The sequence below is a fragment of the Pseudorasbora parva genome, chromosome 1 (assembly GCF_024679245.1).
Source record: "Pseudorasbora parva isolate DD20220531a chromosome 1, ASM2467924v1, whole genome shotgun sequence".
Taxonomy (NCBI): domain Eukaryota; kingdom Metazoa; phylum Chordata; class Actinopteri; order Cypriniformes; family Gobionidae; genus Pseudorasbora; species Pseudorasbora parva.
In genome coordinates this window covers 46625507-46647136 of record NC_090172.1, presented here as the reverse complement: position 1 = coordinate 46647136, position 21630 = coordinate 46625507, and the positions used below count along the sequence as shown (strand labels likewise).

Sequence of the window (21630 nt, the reverse complement as noted above, 5' to 3'; positions counted from 1 at the left end):
ATAACGTCAGGATTCCTGTTGAAAATTAAATTCAAGCAACTTTTAAATTGAATCCACTTTTGTGGAACTTCTTCATACAGCAAATTAATTTATTGTATCATAATCAAATTCAAATGCATTTCCAATATCAAATTGCTACCTTTTTTGGTAGTGATACTGGATGTTCACTAACACTTTCAAAAGGTGGGATAGGTTTTGTTTTTGTTTTTGTTTTTGAATAAAGTCTCTAATTCTCACCGTTTATGAGATAAAGAAAATATGTTTTCTGTTTTCTATTTTTTAAAGCTGAATTTTCAGCAGCATTAAATTTCACAGTCTTCAGTGTCACATGATCCTTTAGAAATAATTCTAATATGCCGACTTGGAGCTCAAAAATATTTCTTATTATAGAATAATTACTAATTGTTATTATTTTTTTAACAAATAGTTTGTAGAAAATGTGATACATTTAAAATAATATTTAATGAATAATGAAGTTTTAAAAAAAAACATTATAATGGCTTTACTGTCACTTTTGATCAATTTAATGTTGAATAATGTATTCATTTCTTTAAATAAAAAAAATTAAAAAAAATTGAATGCTAGAGTACCAAAGATACTTTATCTGTTTAAAACCTGTATCTGGGTTTTTTTTAACACTATGTTTAAAACTGCAACCACTTACATGACATAAGTTGTGTTTTTGTACCATACCATGATTCGTCATGGAAAGAGAAGCAGAATTTTCACACTTATTCTCAATATTAAACTCACCAACAGTGAGCACTTAGCCACCATCTGGCATGTTTGTACCATTATATCACTCAAGCCACTGCAATGTACCTCTTCTTCACTCACAACACTGCCACTTAGTATGGTATAAAATAGAGTGTATGTAGAAGGGCAAGATAAGGAAGAGTCGACAAAGTGGTGTGTATTATGTCTTAGATATCCCTTCTCCTCTAGTACTGCAGCATAGAGGCCCGTGGAGCCAAAATTGGTCATAACTACTGACCGTGAGGCAAAAAGGTGCAACTAGCTCACTATCTAAATCTTACTTTTGAATCAACCTGATGATTTAACGATTGATTCCGAAAGAGAATGGTTCCATCCCAGTCCTTCTCCACCAACCTCTTTCCCCCATGGTCTTCAATCCTGAGTTTTGAGGACTCCCTTCTTATTGGAAGCCCTCCAGCGACTGGGGGTTGCTGGGCTCGCGGGAATTGCCGAAGATCCAGCAAGTCTTTGTACTGAATCTCAGGCCTGATCATGCGCAGGCAAGCTTCCCACGTGGCATTGTTCAGTCCCGGCTGCAACTCGTAACCCAAGATCTTCACTAATCCACTCTGGAAAGGGCGGATGGTCTTGTCTCGGATACGACTGGCTTCTACGGGGCGGCCACCGTCGCGTAAGCAAATGCGAGTGAGAACTTCCCGTTTGGTCCTAAGCAAGGCCACCTCAGTCTCCAGTCGACTACGCCCAAAGCGCTCTACTTCCTGCCAAAAAGTGAAATTGAAGGCTTGGTAAAGGTGCCAGTCTAGCGCATTCCACTCACGTAATTTTGATCTTTGCTTGTCTGTTAAAGCCAAAGGGGCCGGAGCTGCAGCCTTGCCCACCCATCCTGACCTTCCACTGGCCACTTGCTGCCTGGCGTTCAGGCTAAAAGAAACCACAGCATCTAGCGGCCAGCACAGAGCGTGGCGCAGCAACACCATAGATTGGTCAAAATACTCTGAGAGAAGGATAAGCTTGAAGTTCCGACGCACTGCTGCCACACCGCGCTTGACCAGCGCTAGGCTGAAATTGGAGGTATGATCCAGACCAAAGTCAAACCACATCAGGTTACGGGCGTAATGGTTGTTTCGGAGTCTGGGGTCGTAGTACTTATGGGGGTTGTCCGCAAAATCACCCAGTCCTTTAGCACGCCTGAAGGCAGGGGCAACGTTTTTATAGTAGGCATAGGAGGATTCAGCTAGTGCCACAGGGTCTCGAAGGATGGAGAAATAGAAGGTGTCAGCTGGCATGACTTTCTCAACCTGTAACAAAAGTGAAAAATGAAATAGCAACCCAAATAGGAAAAATTTCAATCATGTTAATTCACTCAAACAAAAATGGTTATAGAAGGGGAGATTTCTACCGTTTTTGCTGATTAAAAAGTCCAGATTCTGGACTAGAAGAAAAAAAACATGCTATAAAAGTACTAACAATTAATATCTGACCAGAAAAAAGAAAAGAAAAAAAACATGCAAAGGACAAATCAGATAAAGACAATGTAAATAATATCTGTAAACAGTAATCAAAAGAATTTGCATGATTATTTGGTATTTATTATAAATAAAAACATAATTGTGCTTATTATAGCATCAACTAGTGTCATTTTAGGGCAGAAACTACATTAATTCTAAGAAATTAGAGTTTTATTACTTGGACATCTAATTCATTTGATTAAATATAAGCGAGTGTGATTTCAACAGATCTGTCCATGAAAATGCCAGCTACCATATGCTGTACCTCTGGTTTGTTGAAACGCATGTGATTTCCCATAATGTCAAATTCTGCCACGTGAGGACCTCTGTATCCTTTCACCCTCTGAGCGATAAAGGGTAGCGGGTAGCCAAATTGGTACCCCACGGGCAGGGCAAATTTAAGTCCCCGCTCCTCTCCAAAGCGATAGAGCAAATTGAGAACTGTGCTGCTTGCTGTCTTGTGAGTCTTCAGGAACATGATGTGGATGTGGGGCTGACAAGACCCCAGAGAGGCCTCTTGGGAATCCTCAGATGGAAGAGAGTAAAGGGAGTGAGGCCTCTCTGGCTGCATCCAGCTAATGGAGAGAAAGAACAAATTATAAAATAAAAATGATAACAAGAAGGAAAATGTACCTACTGTTCTACTAAATTTGCAAAGAAGATGAAGAGTGAAATAAGAAAAGGACTTTGAGGTTACAGATAATCACAAAGAGATATAATTGAGAGTGATTAAGGAAGTATAGAATAAACACTTCAAAGAGAACGGGTGAGTATAGATTAGAATCAAATAATGAATAGAGAGATATTCTGAGAATGTGAAATACATAATCACTTTTCTGTGCCAAGAGGCACAATATTAGAATAAATACTGTAATAAGATATCATACATAAGAATAAATTACACAATATTCTCGACTGGGGACAGTTTATAAAAAAGTGAAAATTCTGTCATTATTTACTCACCCTCAAGTCATTGGAACCTGTATGACTTACTTTCCAAAATATCTTTTGTGTTCAACAGAAAAAAATAAAGTCATGCAGGTTTGGACATGTGCTAATTTTGCAGATTTAAATGCATTCTTGGGTCAACGTATTTTGTTGATCCTGGAACATACCTGCCTGAAAATGTTATCACAACCCATTCCCTACCCCTAAAACTAACCCTACCCATAACTTATAAGTGCCTAACCCTGGTTGAAAGCCTAAACTTGATATAAACTGGGAGCTTGTGCCTCAAAACTGATTTGATTGGAATCAAATGGTTGATTGGAATGTTGTTTAAGGAACATGTTGCACTTGGTGAAATCAAGTACTTCCTTGTTTGGAAAGATATGAGAATAGGCAAATGATGACAGAATATCCTTTAGGGACCATGTCACAGATGATTTCAACACTAAGTTATTAGCCAATACAGCATTAGAAGATTTTGCTGCATAAAATAATCCAGCAACATTTAAGCAACATTATTTCTTAACACAATGTTAAATGACAATAGTTCACGAGTTCACACTTACATCAAATTAAATAGAGTAAAGATTATGTGTATTTGGCGTGCTGTCCATGGAAGGGGTTCGGGCTCGGAATTTTGGCCGAACCCAGAGTATCCCCCCGTGATAGAGATAGTCTAGAACTAGACTGTATTGTATTATGGATTGTGTTGACATCTAATAAGAGTTTATTAAATCAAAGTAGGAGATGGGGTGGTGGAGTGATGCTAAAATAAAAAAAATCAACGAAAGAAGGTAAATCTGCTGTTGCTGTATATGTATACCTCTTATCGTTGATTCAGTTGATTAGCTTAATGTGCTCCACTCGTGTTTAATTAGGTTTAATTATCTGAGCGTGCTCCACTTGTGTTTAATTAGGTTTAATTATCTGAACGTGCTCCTCCCGAAATGTGTTAATAAAACATTACAGGGGTGTAACAATATATTGTTTGACAATAAATCAAAAATACAACAAAAGCAATATGTACCGTGGAGAGTGACAATATGTATCGCGGATAATGACAATCTGTATACACACAGTTCAACCAAAATGAAAATGTTCACAGAGTTTTAGTCTCAGAACTACATTAAACTAATATATAATGTTGAATATAATGTATAATAAGTGCAATGGGGGTAATATTTGTCGGCCCTGATAATGCGAAATGTCTTTTGTTACCAGTCCCTATATTATAAGTGACTTATTTTATTTAAAATATATAGTCAGTTACAGAGTGCAAGAATGTCTAAAATAATTCTGTATTTTCAGCTTTAGAATCATGAATATTTTTATTTTGGTGTCAATGTTGTCCTGTGCATTGGGTTACCAACACCAAATCCAAGACTATTCATTTCCAAATTTAGCATTTTAAATTAACTGTTAAAAAATAAATAAATAAAATATTACCATATGTCTTGGAGTATATCAATAATATTGTATCATGTGGTCAGTATTGTGATATGGTTCGGATCGTGACATGAGGGTATCGTTACACCCCTAATAATAATAATAATAAATATGTAGGCCTACTCAAGCAATGTTTTTATAAATGCTGTATATAGAGTACAGTAATCAAGCAGAAGATGCATTTTCTCATGTATTTGAGAAAGAATGGAAATAGAAATGAGAACATTTTCTTACCTCTTGTTGAAGATAACTCCCAGAAGTTGCCCAGCAAAAGCGATGACAACAAATACCAGGAGTGCTTTCCATATGGGCCCCAGCCGATAACATCCCAACCACCGCATTCTCCTATGATCAAGAAGAGCACGGTTAGTCTCGACTGTTATTATTGTGCAGCACAGGAGGAGAGTTAAATGTCCATTAATAGAGTATGAAATGATAAAAAAAAACCAACGGGACAATAAAAGGGAAGAACGTGCGCATGCCAAAGGAAAGCCGTGATTAGAAACACAGAAGTGACAGAAAATGGAGAAGACATTCAATATGACAGGAAAACTGAGGAGAAAAACAGCCAGGTGTATCTGTTGTCAGATCAAATACACATATACTAAACTCATACAAAAAGCTTAAAGGCTGCTATTGAAAACTCTTATGACGCTGATATATATCTGCAACAGACTCTCTACCACTCATGCTTTGATCAAAGCGAACAGACGTTTGTTTAATGGTTCATTGCAAACTAAATTATGTTTGTATGAAAACGAGAAGAGGACAATTAAAACAGACTGAGTGACAAAATAGATGAAAAAATGGCCTTTTCTATTCGCTTGTCTCGTCTCGATGAAAAGGGTGTTTCAGAATTCGTTCAGACAAAGACATACTGCCGCTGTCATAAATCACAGATTGCGCCTAGCAGTATGAACCCGGCACACTTACCGAGCTGACCGTCTGAAAGCCATGATAAAATCCGCCCGGTATCACTGTAGAACGGCGTTTGGCAACAGCCACGGTGCATCTCGGCCGATGCCTTTCAAATCCGCCCGACGACGTCTGTGTAATACATGGTCCGACAACAGAGCGCCTGCACGATTGCCGTCAAGTGCGTTAAAATTCTCGTTCGCTTAACGTGCATTCGCTTCTCTTCAGTTTCTCGATAGATTAAGACGGAGAAAAGGGACCGCTTTGTGTTTTGAGAGAGTGTGGGTGGGTGTTTAGGGACCAGTCTGCTGCTATGTGAGTCGCGGTCTGACGTCAGACCTGCTCTTTGCTTACAAGCACAAATCCAGATTTGCAGGAACAATACGCGCAGACATTATCGCATGCAGTGCACATAAGTAAACACATCCATCCATCTTTATAACCACGAGATTGCCACGAATACGGTATTCTCCATAGTTTTATATCATTGTTATCTCATTAGAGGCACACATGCAAGGTTTTTTTTTTCCTTCTTTTTTTTTTCTTTGTGTGTGATATAGGCTATGTTAGATCAGGGGTGGGCAACGTCGGTCCTGGAGTGCCGCTGTCCTGCAGAATGGAGTAAAATAAACAAACAAATAAATAATTTAACCCGACGCCAGGAAATATTTTGGCAATAGATAGCAATAGTTTCTATTTACACTGAAAAAAGTGGTGTATTCTATTTGCACCACGTAAAAGCAGTGCTTTGCCCTGTTAATAGTAATCAGATGCTATTTATACTTTATTTTGTCAGATACATATTTGTATTGTTGTACATTAACAGGATGCAAAAGTGTAAAATATTATATTTATTAAAATTATTAAATGGATGCCACCTTAATGGGACTGAAGGGTGCGGATTCTGAAATCTACTGTCACTTCAATATATATAAATCCTAATAAAATGTATAATTAAAGCCTTAATCAATATCCTCCTACATAAAAGGAACACGCCAACATTTTGAGACTTCAGCTTATTTGCCGTATCCCACAGAGTTAGATAGGTCCATACCATTCTCATCTCCATGCTTTTCATAACTGATACACCCACCGCTAGCTTAGCTTAGCACAAAGACAGGAGATAAACGGCTCCATCTAGCCTACGGCTCAATTAGTGGCAAAACAATGCCAACATTTTCCTATTTACATGTTGTGATGTGCATAGTTAACTATAGAAAAGTTGCCATTTTCTAGACCGATAGGCTCCTACACTCTCCTTCCTGTGCAATAATCTGGAAACTTTGCTGTACCAGGGTACCAATGATACAGTATTTGCTGCTGTACCAATGATACAGGCAGCGCCTGAAAATAGTCCCCACCACGCTTTGAAACGCTCTGTGCAAACAGGTTGTCACCAAGCAGCAACCCCCCTAGTTTCTCTTGAGGCCAATACGGAAGAGACTTAGTTTGGTTAAATCATACTAGAGTTTGTTTCCCTCTTTGGTGCGGTTATTCTGGTCAGGTGTGAAAGCAGCAATCGCACTCGGGTGCGCACCAAAAGCAGACTAAACAAGCTTGCCAAGACCTCTTTGAAGAGGTGGTCTCGGTACACTTTCAAACGAACTCTGGAGCGGTTCGTTTGTGGTGAGAACGTGATCTGACCTCGAACAGAACCAACTGCAAAAGTACTAATCATTTTTGGACTAAACCAGCTGCCGTAGTTAGCTGTACTGACATTAGCTGTGTCTCATTTCAGAAGGCTGCGTCCTCCGGAGGTCGCATTTAAAGGGTGCATACGTCATAAGGCCGTCTCATTTCAAAAAAAGTGAGTAGGACACTTCAAATCCGACCTTCGAATGCGTCCTTCTTTCACAGGATTTCGGAGTGTGCATAAGGTGTAGCCTTCGCGGCTGGAGATAACCCATAATTCTTTGCGTCGCCGTTAACAACCGTCATAAATATTTTTTTTATATTATATGAAAAAACGGCACCACTGCCAGATATACATGCGAGCTAGGTGTGGCGTTTAAAATGTAAGTTCAAGCTTGTGTTTATTTTTAAGCTCTATTACCTCAAACAGATTGTGGTTAACAGGATTACAACGCTTTAGTGCTTTTTAAACGTTTAGAACAGTACATTGCTGTCAAGACAAGAAACATTCCATAGTAATTTTCAAGTTATAAATCATTTTCATTCATATAAACTGCCGTGAGAGCGCAACGAGGCTGAACTTGTTGGCATAGCAACGTGATACTTCCTGCCTGTGTGTCCTACGAAGGACGTCTCATTTAATTCTGATTGAGGACACTCCGTATACTGCAACCTACACAGGACGTGTCCTCCGGAGGACGCAGCCTTCGAAATTTAACGAAATGAGACACAGCTATTGTGTGCATGCCATTATTACCTAACAGATCAGCAATATTTTCGGAAGATGAGCATGTCAGAGTTAAGAATAATTAATGCATGTCTCCGCTTGAAGTGACGAGCGATGCGTGCTCGCTGTTTGCAGTGCATTAGAACGTTGTTTTCAAGTCGCATCCGCGCTTCATTATAGAAATGTATAGTTTGCATACTGTGGTTAATACACACAATGTAGTAGGTTATGGCCAGGGACAAAACTAGCCCGCGCAGTCGTCTCTCCATAGTGTTATTATAGTTTGCTGGCTTTGCCTCTTCTGTTAGAATTTTCCCACACGTAAATTCTGACCAATCGAAAAGCAGTTTAGGAAATACGCCATGGCCAATGAGTGATGTGGATGTTATCACGTGCCTGCGTTTTGGTTCGTTTCAACTGGTTCGGAACAAAGCAATCAGTGTGGTGTGAAAAGGAACCAGAAAAGCTGAAAAATGCAACAATATATAATTGTTTGCCTTTGGTTTGGACCAAATGAACCGAACTAGAGATGTGAAAGCACCCTTAAACTGCCATTCATCGACTGCCTGCTTAGTCCAGTTGGGTAGTGCACATATTAAGTAATACCGTTACAGAGGTGATAAAAGCACCAAATTTTACATGAAGCTTCTTTAGGACCTCCTGAATGATTTCAGGCTAGGAGCCCAGCTGAAATATTAAAATGTAGTGTCAAATCACTTAAAAAACAATATTCTTGAAAAACGTTTTGTTTTTTTGTTTTTTTTACTCTCAAATACAACTTTCAGGGTAATGGCCTTTTAAGACCACTGAATAAGCTTCCTTTTGTTTTTGTGCTCAGGCCAGTAGATCTTCAAAATTATAAGTGTAAAATAGAGTACCAAGACACCTTAAACCTAAAAAAAAAAAAAAAAAAAAACTCAAAAAGCCCTCTATAACAGGCGGAATTATTAAAGACAGTAAAAAATGTTTAAAGCTGGCATCCGTAACTTTTTGCGCTCTAGCGATTAATAAACAGAACTGTATGCATCTTGCGGAAGAACATTGCAGCCAGAGCTACTTCTGAAATGGTCAAGTCAAGCCAAGTCAAGTCAACCTTTATTTATATAGCACTTTTAAAAACAACAAAGGTTGAGCCAAAGTGCTTTACAAATTAATAAAAAAAATTAAAAACAGTTAAAAAACAACAACAAATAATTCTATCAAAATCAACACATAATTTATAATCTATTCAAAGGCTAGAGAGAACAGATATGTCTTCAAGGACGACTTAAAAATGGCTAAAGATGAAGATGACCTCACATATTCCACAATTTCGGACCCCTCACCGAAAAAGCGTGTTCACCCTCAGATTTATAGCGGCAGTGAGGAACTGTCAGTAACAGTTGGTCAGAGGACCTTAGTGCTCTTGTCAGAGAGTAAGGATGTATAAGATCACTGATGTACTTGAAAGCGAGGCCAGATAATGCTTTATAAACAAACATCAACATTTTGAAATCCACCCTACATTTGACCGAGAGCCAGTGTAAGTTTCTCAGCGCTGGGGTAATGTGATCCCTTTTCCTTAATCCAAGTAACAGTCTAGCTACAGCATTCTGAACAAGTTGTAAATGAGATAATGCATTTTGGGGCAAACCACTGTACAGTGAATTACAATTCTATCTAACCTAGATGTAATAAATGAATGGATTACAATTTCCAAGTTAGAAAGGGAAAGCAAAGATTTAAATTTAGCAATTTGTCTCAGTTGGTAAAAACTGCTTTTTACAACGGCACTAATCTGCTTGTTGAAAAGAAGGGAGGAGTCAAAAATTACTCCAAGGTTCCTCACAGGATCTTGTATGTTCAAAGCTAACAGGCCTAGTTTGACGACTAGTCCAGGTTGACTGGACAAGGAGGATCCAAGAATCAGGACTTCCGTTTTGCTCTAACTTAATTGTAAAAAGTTATTTGCCAGCCACTGTTTTATATCTTTAAAACAATTTAATGCATTGTTAGATGTACGGTTCTTAAAATTGATCAAATTGATAAAATAAAATTGGAAGTCGTCGGCATAGCAGTGATAGGATATACTATGAAAATGGTATGAAAAGTTCCCACGTCCCCTGCACAGCCTGGAACATAACATCTATTTCCATGATCTGCCATTTTCGCTATCCTTGCCCGATGCATGTGCTGCCATATACAAATGTTGGGGGCGTACATATTAATGATCCCCAGTGATTGCGTCACAGTTGCCATTATGTCGAGAATCGCCTGTGTTTCCGTAGTGTTTTTCACAAACAAGATTTACATATGAAGGAGGAAATAATGGTGTTTGAGACTCACTGTACGTGATGTCCATGCACTGATCTCTTGTTATTCAAATATGCCTTAATTCAATTTTTCATTCTAGGACACCTTTAAAGCAGCACTAGGTAACTTTTCAACCTTCATAATATATTTTTTAAGACTCTTGTGATGATAAATCGACTTACAATAGGTTGAATGACACGTCTGCCATAGCCTGATGGGGTCTGTATCGTTTTTAATCATTCTTTTAAACTTCAGGTTTCGGGTAGTAACCCGAGAACAAAAAGAACTACAAAATTTGACTGCTTTACGGCATATACGTCACTTCCACCAACACCCACACTTCCTTAAATTCGGACGTGCGAGCCCAACTGTGTTCGTCGGATAATATAGTCATGTCCGAAGCAGCAGAGACAAATAAGAAAGAAAAGGTTTGGTTGGAGGAAAGCAATAAGAGGAAACGAAAAAGTGATGGGATTAAAGGCAGGACGAGGATCAAAATGTGACCAGCGTTTGCTCGTTGGCGTGAGCTGAAGGAGGCGTGCCCGACCGATGCTGTCCTGCTTGTTACGGTGAGCTACCACTCAAACATTGAAATGAAGTATCATATAGATTCTGTAAAACGGTAACCAATAGACTACTTTATTGACGCTGGCTTGTAAACGTGAGCATCGTGATTATTAGGCGTTTGAAAAAAATAAAACCCATGAAATTATATTCATATGACATGCTGAAATATATGCCACTGACTGTAACGTTACCTGGGATGAAGACATTTCACACGCGACGCCAGAAGAACTCTGAACTCCTCTTGCAGTGTTCAGGGGAACTGTTAGTGCTGCACCAACCCGTGGGACGCTTTTATGAAGTTATTTGGCCCGCACCGCACCACTGTATATATTTTTACAACCCGCCGCGGACCCGCGACCATTAAATAGACATACGGGGTCCGCGGGTTATGAGACGAGCCACGCATCACTAGTTCAGGGCTATCAGGGTTGTCATGTCAACAAATGCACGCGTGATGGCATCCCCTGTTGTAGGATGACAGCTCTTACGACAGTAGTTGAGGACATTATTTTTTCCAAACTGTAGGGGGACCCCGAGAGCAAAAGTAGCCAAGTGCGGCTTTAAATGATTTCTTCTAGTGTGATTTTTTAAATATTTTTTTATTATTATCTAAAGTTTGCATTTGGTCTCTAAGGAGTGACTGAGGGCCTGGTCCGTGCCAGATGTGTAGTAACAGTGCTTTCTCATTCAGCTCAGCTTCCAGAAATTCATATTTCATATCTTTTATTTCATATTCCAGTCTTTCATATGTTTCATTCCTTTTTACTGTTATAGAATTAAATGATTTTATTTATTTTATATTATATTTTTTTCATTTTATATTTATAAGCTTGTATTGTCTATACCTCTTACTGAGAGATTAAGATAGAATATGTTATCAGTATGTTTTAGGAAACTTTCTGGTCAGAGCAGGAGTCAAAACCTAGTTACATGGGTATAAAAGGATATAAAATATAACAATACAGATATACTGTAGTTCTAAAATTCATTCTCATTGTTAAAGTATAGCAGAGTTCACTCTGAGTTCAGAGTTCACGGCAAAAACAATATAGAGAAACGATACTGTTGGAATCACTTTCAGATTTGATCCATCTGATGAATGATAAAAACATTGGCATCTAATCAGAATCCATCCTGCTTAACGAGCTCGAGCATTTAAAGCAGCAGACAAGCATGCACTTAGTGTAAACAGAATTATATTGGCCATCATCCATTAATGTGGACCCTAATAGTTATGGTAAATGGACTGCATTTATATAGCGCTTTCAGCAGACCCATGATCATCCAAAGCGCTTTACATCTAGCCTTACATTCACCCATTTACTCACTCATTCACAGTCCGACGGTGGTGTCAGCCATGTGAGGTGTTATCCAGCTCATCGGGAGCAGCTAGGGTTAGGTGTCTTGCTCATGGACACTTCGACACTTGGTCAGGTGGAACCGAGGCTTAAACCACCAACCTTCCGGTTTGTAGTCAACCTACATGAACAACTGAGCCACTGCCGCACTACAAAAATGTATCTTCTTGCTGTAAACTTTATGCTCTACTAACTACACCACTGAAGACTTTGAAACTGCTGCTGCATTGTAGTCTTGTGTGGCCCAACCAGGCATTATTGGGTGAAGCTAATGTAAACGCTTGCCAACCAGGCACGCTATTTGCACTTGGTGTAAATAGACACTCCGAATTTGGCATGGGGTGGCCAGAGGGGGACAGTAAAAATAATAGGGGGGCACACTTAAACATACACGGGGAAAAAAGTGTTAACCTGCATTAAATTCAATATATATTCTTTATCTAACCCACAAAAAGTATTTCTTTAAATTAAGCTATACTTTAATTTCTTTTATGTCATTTGTCAGGATGATATGCAGATTAAATTACAGTTTTGAATAACATTAATGAAACTAGTTGTTGCACAAAAAGTAATTTTATTAGGAATACGAGAATTCAGGATGTGCAAGGCAGAAAAATTATTTTGAAAAATAATACATCTAAATTACACGAGGCAGTTTTATATCAACTTTTTAATAACAGAATTGTTTCTACTATGCTTCTACAATTTGCTGGTGAAATATTAGCATTTAAGCTATGGCAGTAATAGCCTAACTTATTTTCATGACAGATTTAAGCCCATTTAAAAATAGCCTACATTAAATAAAGAAGAAATCATTACGTTAAGTAAAAATATAACAGGTTAAGTAAAAATATAAATATGTAATCTCATTCATATGAATCCATAATTAATCCATGCTCTATAGTTATGTTTTATAGTTAGCTAACAAGTTATGGTCATTGAATAGCTTTCCTAATGTAAATGTAACTTTGTTTACCAGCTGAAGCAAAGCTTATTGTGATTATTGGATGTAAGGCACTACAAATAATGTTTAGTGATGTTTCGCACATCAACTGAAAACTTACCAATTTCCCATTTGGAGTTGCAGCAAGTTTAACACTTTGGATTATCATGACAAAACTAAAGATACAAAATTCATATCAAAAAACATGGTGAACTACTGGTTTAATTGTAAGTTTTGTCAGTTTCAAGTTCAAAGCGATTCTGACACAAACCAAGCAGTATGATATTGAAATCCTCAATAAAGGAATGTTCGTTGCTGTTAAAAAAAAAAAAAGTTTGAAAATATGGGTAGACATTAAAATATTACTAAATATATTATTAAAATATATTATTTTTTTAGGGTTACCAATGGCGCCTCATTGGAGGCGCCACTGCTTAGTAATCCTAAAGATATTGATTAGCTGGTTCAGGTCTGTTTGATTAGGGTTGAAGCTAAACTCTGCAGGACAGTGATATTCCAGAGCCGATGTTGCCCATCCCGGTGTTAGATAGCTTTATTTTGAATAAAATGAACATTTGCAAGTATAGCTACTTTAAAAACTTCAAGACCAGTGCAACTTTTTTTAAACTGTGTTCACTTATGTCCGCACTGTCTGTACAGGATTCGGATCGCTAATGTCACGTGATTTTAGCAGTTTGACACGCGATCCGAATCATGAATCGTTGGTGATTCACAACGGTTCGAATCTTTGTTTTGAAATCGGCCCATCATGTCATTATTTAGGTTTTTTTTGCACACAAAAACTATTCTCGTCACTTCATAAAATTATTGTAGAACCACTGTAATGAGATGGGCTTTGTAACAACGTCTTTAGTGCCTTTTATGGGTCTTGAGAGAGGAAATGACATTGGTGTCAATGAAGGCCTTTCTTAACCATCGGATTTCAACAAAACTATCCTCATTTGTGTTCCGAAGATCAACGGAGGTCTTACGGGTGTTGAACAACATTAGGGTAAGTAATTAATGACATAATTTTAATTTTTGGGTGACCTAACCCTTTAAATATGTTCAATATATTTAATAAAAAATCTGTTCAGATATACTTATAATCAGTCATTTGTCTAAAAGAGCCATTTGTTAATTAATCAGACATTACGGGTTGCAGAGTTGCACTGTGTTCATTGTTGCCTAGAGCGAGGACAATGCAACAAAGAGATGCTGAATTGCAGTGCAGAAAACACTGGCATGCACTAAAGATGTAATTAACTAACACCCGCTCACCAGATGAAATCTAATAAAACTGCTTCAGGGATTCTTGGGATGACGAACAGCTCAAAATAGAACCAGTAACACTCACTCAATCCTGTAAGCATATAAATAAGCAGTTCCAAAAGCTTCTAAACAAAACTATTATTTTTAAGGCATGAGTAAGTGATCAGCTGAGACAGATGGCCATTTATACCTTGTAATAATGTCTTTTGTGGCCACTTGTGGATTTTGTTGAGGGAAAGGATTCTGAGCATACACATTACTTACATCATCAGTGCTTTTTGAACAGGCAAATCAAGTTTAAACATTGTTTTTGTATCCCCACAAAAACAAGGAATTAAATACTCATTGTTACATCAGCAAGCACATGTATTACCTGATACACAATAGTCTTTGCCTATAGGGGTACATTTCACAATGTAACAAAAGACAAATAGTTTATGCGCAATTTTTTAAAGAGATCTGAGCTTTTTTCTTGTTACTGAGTCAAGACTAAGAAACAAGGACTTGTTTTACTGTATGAATTTCAATAAGGCAAACATCAGGTTTAGATTTCCTGCATTTTTTACCCTATTTCATTTCCCTTTTTTTATTTGCCAGTAAATGTAAACATGCTGGACAGCTTTGTATGTGCAAAAATTAGATGCACAACTGGACTTACAATATACTAATTGCTGGAACAATGCCTTGTAGTTCACTATTCTTCGCTATTCAATGAACCATGCAAGGTGTTTTACTAAGGGTTGCGCTCGTCAGTTTACTGGTGTTAGCGCCAGTATTTACCGCCTCAAAAACATGTCTTTAACCAGATGCAAATTGTATTATGGTCATTATGGTAAAGGTCAGGCTGTGTCTGTGTTCTTTAATTTGCGGGTCGTCAGTAGATCAGGCACAAAACGTTTCATTCCCACCTGTGCTTTTTTGGGATTGTGCTTTAAGGCTAATTTGCCCTAGTAAATCTGGCCCAAAATTAGCTACACTCAAAAAAATCAGTTCATTAAAATGTTTAAGTTAAGAAATTAAGTTTAAGTGAGCATAACTAGCAGATTTTTATTTTGTACTCTTACATTTTAAATTGCTCTTAAAAAATCTAAGTAAACTAATACGTCACTGCCTGAACTGTGAGTTACATAGCAGAAACTCTTCTAAATTATCATAGCTAAACATTAAACACTACTAAATCCCCTATTAACATAAATCTTGCACAAAAACATTATATAACACATTATTTTAGCATTTACTCTCCCTTTCAAGTGTGATGGCAAAGATTGCTGTGAAATAGAAATCCCAGCCCAGTTGTAGTTAGATTTACGCTTGTCTAAATTAAAAGAAACAAGTTAAAAAACTCCAAACAATTAATCAATTCAAATTACTTAAAATGAGTCCGTTTTTAGTAAACTCAACAGAAAAATAAACTTCTATACTCATAAAAGTTAATTTGATTAAACAAATTTGTTTAATTTAAGTTTACCCTACTCAAAATTTTAAAAAAATTCTAATATTTTCTAAAAAAAGTTTAGATTCAAATAATTAAAACATAGATGCAGTAGATCAAGTCCATCAACACACACCTAATGTTAGCACAGTCTTATAAAACTTGTCCTGGGTTGACATTTCATTCAGTAACATTAGGCAATTTTGATTTATATGCTGTTTAATGTTGATGGCTGCGTTATTTTACAAATGGATTACGTATGATAATCGCTTGTTTCTGCATTTTGCTTGCACATGTTTTGAACAGGAGATTCAGTATACTATTTCAGAAGATGTGTCATAGCACCCCCTACCGTATAACAGTAAATACATAAAAAGGAGGGAAGGCGGGGAATCATTGTCTCACAAATGGCAGAAATTTCCTTCAATGGCAGGGAAAAAGCTAAAAGTTGTTTATTGAACAATCAATGGCAATAAAGAACCTTTCCCAAATGATAATCATGAAATGTCTGAATGTTGTCTGAAAATGTATGCACTGCAAAAAAATGTTTTTCTTACTTAGTATTTTTGTCTTGTTTCTAGTCCAAACACGTAAACATTCTTAAAACAAGAAGTACTAGACAAGCAAAAGTAATTGTCTCGTTTTGGGGAAAAATAACTTAAAATTAAGAGAGTTTTTGCTTAAAGGTGTCATGAACTGGCTTTTTTAATTTTTTTTATACCATTGTCTGACGTCAACTAATGCCGTTTGTGTGCTTTTTACATTCAAAAACATCAATAATAATAATAAAGTAATAGGTTATTTTCTACACTGGTTTTATGGGTTTCTTCTGAACGCTGGGTTTTGATGGGCATGCCACACTGGAGATTTGGAAGTAAACGCCCATGGCTAGGATTGGATAAGATTTGAATATTTAATGAGCTTCAGCTCTGCTGTCATATCTATGCCCCTGTCAGTTCAGTTCACATTTAATAAACAAACACAATCATTTATTTCTCATCCACCCGCAATTGTATTACACGCACGATTGGTCGATATAAGCGCGAATCACACACACGTGCACGCCCAGATCAAGAAAGAATTTCTGCCGAAGGGCGTACATTTTGGGGGTAGCCCGTCTGGTACAGCTAGGCCTGTCACGATAACAAATTTTGCTGGACGATAAATTGGCCAAGAAATTATTGCGATAAATGATAATATTGTCGTTCTGAGACCATTTTCATCTAAAATAATGATAATGGCATAAAAATGCAGGTACACCTTTTTAAAGATCAATAAACTTTAATTTCTATTTATCACTAAAAATGGAAACATTTTAAATAACCACAATAAATGAACAAAACAACCAAAAACAATAAAAGCATGGACTCTCAGTCTGTTTAAAAAAAATGCATTTAAATAAGTACCAAAAACAATAAATAAAATGGATGAAAACTGCAACGGATGATTGTGTTTTAGGTGCATATTAGGGGCGGCACAGTTCACAAAACCCAGTCCGCTCGAGCGCGAGGGTCATTTTTTTTATTGTGCGATTAATTAATTTATCGTCTATCGTGACAGGCCTAGGTACAGCCCCACGACTAGTACTATTACATAAAAAAGATGTTTTACTCACATATGTTTGTTGCACCATTCCTGTCAGATCCAATATAGAAGGCACAACATTGTGTCTGCAAATCCAGCACTTGAGACTTGTTTACAATCGATTCAGCAGTGAAATGAAGTGAGCACAGAAACGTTCTTCCCCACATGAGCTGAAACTTCATTAAAAATAAATGAAGTATCACACATTCCTAATATTATGATCTAAAGGAAGCTTATGCAGCAACTGTGTTCTTCCACAATATATTGCCATCTTCTTCCACATTGTTATTGCTGCTGGCTTGTGATTGGCCGAACAGCTCCATGAGTCGGTGGGCGGGGCTACTGAACGCGGTGTTTCGTAGCGCTGTGACGTAAGAATGGAGCTCACGATCTTTTCTGGGCCTGGTGTCTATAAAAGCTTTTCTTTGACTAAAAAGGACGTTTTCAGATCTGAAACTTAAAGGATAATCTTATACTATCATGACCTTTTATATATCAAAAGCTCAAAGGAAAGTTGATTTCTCAATTAATCACCCCTTTAAAATAAGAAAAGCATTTTTTTGCAGTGTGAAAATTTGTCAAACTAGCATGGTTCTTCTGACTGTTGTTGACACTTAACTCTGTGGTTTGCTAAAGCCTGCATTGTCACTTCCTCCATATCCCCCAGCATAGTTTAGTGGGTTAGACTGTGGCTTAGAAAGCAGTGCATCTGATGGCAAGCTGTGTAACCTGAATTATGTGCAGAAAGGTAATTTATGTTGGCGTCCAAACTGGGGCACACTTTCTGCTTGGGACGGCTCTGTATGGTGATAAACAACTTTCATGTCTTGATGGCCCTATTAGTGAAAAACAACTTATTGATTATTTGTTGTGATCTGTTCAGATCCTGTTCCAACAGGTGTCTTAAAAGGTCTCATGATGGTTTTATTCTCTCTGCACCTGATATTTCACTGCACAAAACATTTCATCCTATAGATGAAAGAGAACCCACATGTAATTTAGTCTGGGTCATTTTAACATTTGTTTAGTTTTGTTCAGCTTTTTGAGGATGCGGGAATGTCACGCAACCTGACCATGTTGGCATTTACCCAAATTGGCTACTGTGATTAGATGCATAGCCTTTAGCTTTGAAATCAACAACAAAAGGTAAGTGAAGTGTTTTCTCTTCCCTTTTAAAACTTGATACAGATATTTACTTTGCTGTCCTACACTCTTAGGAAAAATGGTTCTAAAACAGTACCAAATTAGGGTTCAGGGTTTTTATAAGGTTCCATAAAGAACCATGCTTTGAAAGTGTGGACCTTAATGGTGTTATATAACCTTTTAAAGGAACACGCCAACTTTTTGGGACTTTAGCTTATTCACCGTATCCCCAGTTAGATAAGTCCATACCATTTTTATGGTAACACTATCTGGCAAAGACGGGAGGTTAACTGCTCCATCTAGCCTACTGCTCAATAAGTGGCAAAATAACTCCAGATTTTCCTTTTTACATGTTGTGATGTGTATAGTTACATTGTGTACTAACACCGACAGAAAATGAAAAGTTTAAACATTCTAATATTATTTTTATATATGATTTATTTTTATTGTATTTTTTAGTCCTCTATCTGCCTGGTTTTAAATAAAAAATAAATAAACCACAGCATGTTGAGTTAATTAAGTACTTTTATTTTTTATTGATGACAAATTGTAGCAAAAATGACAGTGCTCTAAAAACGTTTGCTGAATACATTAATAAATAACATTTGACATCTTTTGATATTGAACATGATATAGATGTAATGAAGACCAAGTTCCAGTGAAATATCGTCACAATCCTCAATGATCTGAGTGGCAGTTTCTCCCTGCAGATGATGAGATTATGATATGTGTCAGCATCTGAAATACAAAATTGAGTTAGAGTTATGGTTACAATTACAATTGTTTATGAAGGCCAAAAATGAACACAAATGAACAGTATCTAACAATATGGATCATAAATTCAATATCTTTGTAACTTACTTTGTGGAGAAGAGAAGATGAGTAGCCTATCCTTAACTGAACAGAGCTGCTCACACTTACATGTTCTGTTAAGCTAAAAAGAGAAAAATACATAATTGGTAGGAAACCAGTTACAATTTTTAAAGTTCAAATTTTTTTAACATTTAAGAAATAAATAATTTACCTGTCGAGAGTGTGTTGACAGTCTCTGTAGTTGTATGGCTGAGCTCAAGAAAATCAGTAAAGAGGAGGCTTTGACAGTTACAGATTTGAAAAAATAAGGTGGGAATAATGAACCCTAAACTGAAACTATAGAATAAAGAACCAATTTAGCATATCTAAATAGAATTATTAATACGTGTAAAGAACTTTTAAAGAACCATATTTTTGTGTACACGATTATACAGATCTAGCACGTGTTCCATGCTATCTCCAATCAGAACAGAGGTACGACCCATTTTTAAATGTTCTAGGGCTGGCTCCCTGATTTACGTAAACTTGAGGTAGTCCTTTATGAGCATGACTAAACTTAAACCCTATATTGTTTAAATGTGGTAGACCTATGGCTCATCACCAGATACCTCTGTCCTCAATGAGCATCAATGAGAGATGATTGAACAATCTATTAACGCATTCTTGAGAATATATGAGAGTGGTGATGAGATATGTGAAGTTGAAACAGTGATAAAACAGTAAAACATCATACAAATCAACATTTCAGTTAATCTGGGAAATATTGGTGTACCTCTTTTCACCGAGATTCCAGGACTAGAACAATACATTTTATAATACAAATATCAAAAACAACATTTCTTTGGATTGTACTTGATTTGTACTTGCACATAATGGCTCACTTAACATCAAAACTAAAATACAGCAGTCTTTATTGCTGCTTCTTTTCACAGATCAGTCCGATTTAGAAACAAATCATTCAGTTTAGTGAACTAGAACAACCAATGCACTAAAAATTAAAATGCACTAAAATGCACTCAACATGCTTCTCTTATATGTGCCAATGAGATCTATAGATACTTTTCAGCTAATAATTACCTTTGTTCAGTTATCTTTATATATCACACAGCTTACATGGGTCACTTATGATGATATATGGTATTTTTGTTGCTGTTGTCATCTTTTCAGAGCTTGACAGCTTCAGTCCTAGTTCATTTTTATAATGAAAAAAGTGACCAGGATATTCAGTCAGGGTTGGAAAAACATGAGGGTGAGTGAATAATGACAGAACTTTTGGAGGATTCATTATCCCTTTATGTGAAACTTCAGAACAACACAAAGGTGTTGGATAAAAGTCCTTTGCAGAAAGTTGCATCTGTGTGGAAAATTGGAGAGTGGACAACAGTCCAACCTTGTTCCACAGGCGGTTAAAATCAATGTGACCAAAGCAATGCGTCTAGAAACTTAGCAGACGCTAAACAAGCTTACCTTCACTAATCGCCGAATAATCTATGTAATTACTCAGGATGACTATAGCAACGGAAAAGCGCTTTAGGGTGAATGTCATTAGACCATATGTTGACCCGACACGTAACGTTATTCAAGACACAAGTAAACAGAAGTAGCCTAAATAAAGTATACAAGTAAATAAAAAGCGTACACAGTGCGCGGTCTGATTAAGATATTTGAATTCTAAATGAAGCCTGGACGACGCTGAAGTTAAAGAACGTTGGGCTAAGACTAAGAGAAAATGCACATTTAGACTGTCATTTGTTTGTATATATTATCAGGTCTAGCTTTACTCACCCAGAATGTGTCTCAGGCGCGTCAGTGCAAATCTGTGGCTGTTCCTTTAAGTTAACGTTACTCCAAGAGCAAAGAAATGTTAGTTTCCTCGGCACTCCAGCATTCCCTGTGAATCAAGCCTTCACTAGCCTTCCGTTATCCACCAACTGTACCAAAGTTTTGTGTTGATAAACAGCCTACCACGCTGTGATAGTCCTTTAAACTACATTAAATGCGATCTCACTCGTTTAAGAAGTTCCTCGCGTCTGCGACAATCCATCTGTCCCAACCCCCATCCACTACTGTATCCCCGGTCTGTCAGCAGCGCTCTGTGAGTGCGTGCACGCGCGGCGGGCTCCACACACCGCAGGGAGAGTGTAACTTTATCCTGTCTGCTGCAACGTCTCTTAATACCAAGAGCCATATCTATGGCTCTGTTAATACCATACTACATTTCAGTGCTTTTGTTGCAACACTGCAGCAATACAAGTGACAGTTGTGTTAGAACAATCATTTGTTAATTAATCATATATAATCACTAATGAAATCTGTGTTTACTTTTTAAAATA

The 21630-nt window shown here is 37.2% G+C and overlaps 1 protein-coding gene across 2 annotated transcripts; it reads right to left on the bottom strand.

Moving 5' to 3' along the window:
* Window positions 1–654: 654 nt before the first annotated feature.
* Window positions 655–21364, bottom strand: gal3st4 (galactose-3-O-sulfotransferase 4). Of its 2 annotated transcripts, none has more exons than XM_067442968.1 (4): window positions 21083–21364; window positions 4854–4964; window positions 2491–2800; window positions 655–2015 (listed from the first exon to the last, which is right to left on the bottom strand). In XM_067442968.1, exons 2-4 carry the CDS (start codon window positions 4958–4960, stop codon window positions 1023–1025), a joined length of 1410 nt encoding a protein of 469 aa, XP_067299069.1. In that variant the 5' UTR covers window positions 4961–4964; window positions 21083–21364; the 3' UTR covers window positions 655–1022. The 2 variants fall into 2 exon arrangements, with proteins under 2 accessions (XP_067299069.1, XP_067299062.1); XM_067442961.1 differs by lacking the exon at window positions 21083–21364 and adding an exon at window positions 5553–5943.
* Window positions 21365–21630: the final 266 nt, after the last annotated feature.

Bases quoted from the DNA above. Each gene is read 5' to 3' on its own strand.
- gal3st4 (XM_067442961.1), bottom strand. From the start codon at position 5,575: ATGGCTTTCAGACGGTCAGCTCG. The intron at 4,965-5,552 runs GTAAGTGTGCCG...TCTTGATCATAG, and splicing joins GCTTTCAGACGGTCAGCTCG to GAGAATGCGGTGGTTGGGAT. The intron at 2,016-2,490 runs GTACAGCATATG...CTTTTGTTACAG, and splicing joins TGCGTTTCAACAAACCAGAG to GTTGAGAAAGTCATGCCAGC.